Source organism: Rhinichthys klamathensis, unplaced genomic scaffold (genome assembly GCF_029890125.1).
Source record: "Rhinichthys klamathensis goyatoka isolate OS25496 unplaced genomic scaffold, OSU_Roscu_1.1 h1tg000196l_1, whole genome shotgun sequence".
Classification (NCBI taxonomy): Eukaryota; Metazoa; Chordata; class Actinopteri; order Cypriniformes; family Leuciscidae; genus Rhinichthys; species Rhinichthys klamathensis.
In genome coordinates, this window is record NW_026606722.1 from 7,606,582 (window position 1) to 7,610,683 (window position 4,102).

The 4,102-nt window shown below is 40.2% G+C and overlaps 1 protein-coding gene across 5 annotated transcripts; it reads left to right on the forward strand.

The window, feature by feature from the left end:
• Nucleotides 1-212: 212 nt before the first annotated feature.
• Nucleotides 213-3,047, forward strand: igfbp1a (insulin-like growth factor binding protein 1a). Of its 5 annotated transcripts, none has more exons than XM_056262834.1 (5): nucleotides 213-758; nucleotides 1,419-1,576; nucleotides 1,995-2,123; nucleotides 2,366-2,487; nucleotides 2,538-3,047. In XM_056262834.1, the coding sequence occupies exons 1-5, from the start codon at nucleotides 383-385 to the stop codon at nucleotides 2,671-2,673; spliced, it is 921 nt and encodes a 306-aa protein (XP_056118809.1). In that variant the 5' UTR covers nucleotides 213-382; the 3' UTR covers nucleotides 2,674-3,047. The 5 variants fall into 5 exon arrangements, with proteins under 5 accessions (XP_056118809.1, XP_056118810.1, XP_056118812.1 ...); XM_056262835.1 differs by having other exon boundaries at nucleotides 214-758; nucleotides 2,528-2,648; XM_056262837.1 differs by having other exon boundaries at nucleotides 214-758; nucleotides 2,534-2,648.
• Nucleotides 3,048-4,102: the final 1,055 nt, after the last annotated feature.

Genomic DNA, 4,102 nt, shown 5'->3' on the forward strand with positions numbered 1-4,102 from the left:
CTTGATTGAACCTATGGAGAAGACACCTTATTATTGTTATTCGGATATGATTCTTCTGGGGTAGTAAACACACTTTTACCCCCACCATTATGTACATTGTGTTCTGATATAGTGACGCATTTTACGCGCTGTGTTCGAGGAAACACCTCGGACTGGATCTCCACCAGCCAATTGGAGTCGAGGGGGATCATTTAAGAAATCATTGATATTGCCAATGCGTCAAACACGAGCGTGTCAGCGGGACCCGGTGCGCGTATAAATACCGCGAGGCGACCCGGAGTGAGCTAGTCATTTAGAAGAGCGCAAAGACAGCGAGGAACTCCTCATTTTACTTCAGACGATATTTATTTATTTATCTATTTATTCTGAGCCTTGCTTTGGGATGAACAGACTGCTTCTGAACTTTTTCTGGGTGGCAGCATTCAGCGCACTCCTTTCAGCGCCGGGGCTCCGCGCTTCTCCAGTGGTTGGGCAGGAACCTATTCGCTGCGCCCCGTGCTCCTCGGAGCGGCAGGCCGAGTGTCCTGCGGTGGATGCCGGCTGTGAGGAGGTGCTTCGAGAGCCCGGCTGCGGCTGCTGCCTCGCCTGCGCGCTGAAGAGAGGGGACCCGTGCGGGATCTACACTGCGCCCTGCGGCTCGGGGCTCCGCTGCTTGCCGAAACCCGGAGAAGCCCGACCCCTGCATGCTCTCACCCGAGGACAGGCGGTGTGCACTGCGACCCCCGAGCCTGACCAGAGCCAAAGCGACACAGCGCCAGGTACCAGCGTCTCATATACTGCACTATAGCCGGGCATCCAAACAGACCATTGCAGCTGTCGATGATTCAACCGCTGACGAGATTTCATCAGCGCTAACAAGTTGGATGTTTCAGATATTTAGATAATCAATATTTATTTTAGCGAATATATCGCAGGTTTCAAGAGGTCGACTATTCAATCAATTAAAAAATATATATGTCTGCAACATTTGCTTATAAATGCACCCAAAAGGCGCGTGATTGGTCGAGCAAACCTCAATTAAAAAAAAGAAAGGAAAGTTTTATGACATGTAAATCTATAAAGAAAATGATAGGGCTACAAATTTTAAGACTTGACTCATCATAATTAAATGTATTGACTTGCCGCCCGAATCTAATCTGAATAGAGTGTGCGTGAGCGACGTTCCGTTGTCATGGTTACCTCCTCTGCTAAGGGGAACGCGAGTCGGTGACTTCTGTTCTTTTAGCGCCTATTTTGAAGACAGGTGGAAATAGGCCTATATACACATATGTGCTCTGACTAATTTATCAGATTTTTACATTTAACGTTTGAAAACTCAATCTCAATGTATCGGTAGAAACAATTGAGATTTTTTTTTTTTTTACACAATTCAATCTGGCCAATCACTCCAATAATTCTCACCATGACTTTTCTTTCAGATCATCCCGAAACTCTCAACGGGGCAACGGCAGTGAATGAAGGCAGCTCAGCGGTCTTCGTGACCGGGCACGGCAAGCCCTTCGACCCACGGGTCATCACCGCTAAAGAGAGCATGAAGGCCAAAGTCAACGCAATACGCAAGAAACTGGTGGAGCAGGTGAGCTTCAGGCACCTCAGTTTTATACATGTCCCAAAGAAATGCGTAAAGGTTAGTTAGCTAGATATAAAACGAGACTCCGGTACCATGTGCGGCCACAAGAGGGCAGTAGAGGGTTTCTTGAATTTATCTATAGACACATGGGGCAAAGCTGAGTGTTTATTTGGGATGCATGGATTGATGCCTTTTTTAGAGCTAATAATTAAAATAATAAAAGAGCTAATAAAAATAATTAAAATGTGGAAATTATTTAATTTAAATATTTTGTATTATTAGTAGTGGTTGTTGTTGTAATAATAAGAATAATTGGTTGTTGTAAAATATTACGTACCACCAAATAAAAGTTTAGAAATATTTAAAAAAAAATCACTATTTTATTTGAAAAACGTCTCTAAATGACCATATTTTCTCTCTCTAGGGCCCTTGTCATATTGAGCTCCAGACAGCCCTTGACAAGATCACCAAATCACAGCAGAAACTGGGAGACAAAATGAACCGATTCTACCTTCCAAATTGTGACAAACATGGTCTATACAAAGTCAAACAGGTAAGCAGAGTCTTGTGTGCAAATATTACTGAAACCAAACCAACGAGTCCTGATTTCACATTGAGAGTTTGTGTTTGTTTGCATATAAAGCTTAATGTGTGATATTCAACAACACGATGATATACGTGTGATGGCCGAGTGTTAGAACAACACTCGACTGAGAACTAGGCTGTGCTTGCAAGCTTGTGTTTCTAGAGAATGAAATAACCCGTCTCACTCTCTCTGTCTGGTTTCCCCCGCAGTGTGAATCGTCTCTGGATGGTCAGAGGGGGAAGTGTTGGTGTGTGTCATCCTGGAATGGGAAGAAGATTCCTGGATCAAGTGACCTGCCAGCAGATGCCGAGTGTCCCGAGGAACTCAACCACTGATCTGTCACACACACACACACACACACACACACACACACACACACACACACACACACACACACACACACACACACACAGCTCAACCACTGATCTCTCTCACACACATACAAACACATGTAATACCACTGAATTTTATCATTATATATATTTTTTTTAATATCTTAGTATTTATTTATTGTTAGTGGTGGTATTTAATTCAGGTACACTGTTTTTGATTGGTAAATTCCCTGAACTCTCCAAAAAAAGGAAAAGAAAATCTATTTTTCTGTAAAGAAAATATGTATTTTACATGAAGTACCCATACTTATTTATTTGAACTGAATGTATTCATTTCGATATCTGGATAAGAATATTTATTCCTTATGCCTTATACATATTTTTGTATGGTGTAAATCTGTATATTTGATGTATCTGTGTCTCTTATCTTAAACTTCCTCCAGGCTTGCTTTGTTGGAAAGGAATGAAATGGAAAAAAGCACTGCATGACCAAACCTCTTTGTCACTGTCCGTACATTGCCATATTTTTATACTGTATATGTTTTGTTTTTCTATTATTATATTTTACTAATGAATTTTCATTGTTTTTGTTTTAAAATGATTGAGATCAGATGGGCATAAAAGTGCCCCCCCCCCCCCCCCCCCCCCCCCCCCCCCCCCCCCCCCCTTCTATGTTTTTTCAAAAGTATTGATCTTCACAGCTTTTGAAACGGGTAACTGCCTGTTCCTACCTCCGGTTTTTAAGTTAAGAGCTCAAGTGGGCTATTTTTATGTTTGTAAAATACTTGCCTGTATGATCTAAGTGGTATTGCAGTCTTATTGTATTTGTCAATCATAGGCTATTTGTGTTGTCTACATACTGTGGTCCATTTATTTTTATAAAATTGTTTTGTTTTTGCGATGCAATGTCTACACTGAGGAAAAGAGATTCAGACGTTGCTTCACTCCAAAGCATTTGTTTGTGTGTATAACATATTTTTCATGGACAAGTCATTGTGGGTATAAAAAAAAAGAACTATTTAATAAATCATCTTTACAAGAACACAGTGTCAGTCATTTAAACTTGCCCTCAGGTCAGACGAGGAGCTGTGGTCAATCAAACTCAATTAGCAATGTCAGGACAAAACAACAACACCTGAGCATAATGGGAAACCCGTTAGCACAAAACCACAAAGTGCAAAAAAAATCTCCATTTCTCCTGCCAAGCTTGATTATGTTCAGTCTTGTCTATATTTAAAACCAGAGGTGGAAAGAGTAATAAAATATTCTACTCAAGTAAAAGTACTACTACTTCAATTAAATTTTACTTAAGTACAAGTAAAAGTACTGGTCTAAAAATCTACTCAAGTAAAAGTAAAAAGTAGCTCATTTAAAATTTACTCAGAGTAAAAGTTACTGAGTAACTTTTTTAACAGGGGGGGTGGGGGACTCTCCCTTGTAGGCTTGTAATGGTATGAGATTTTCACAGTATGATAACGTCTCAGAAAATATCACGGTTTACAGTATTAATCAATTAATAAATAAATAAACTGTATTATTAAATTATGGGTATTATTATTTATCATCATCAGTTAAAATGACAGTTAAATTAAAGGGTCACTTCAGGATTTAGCA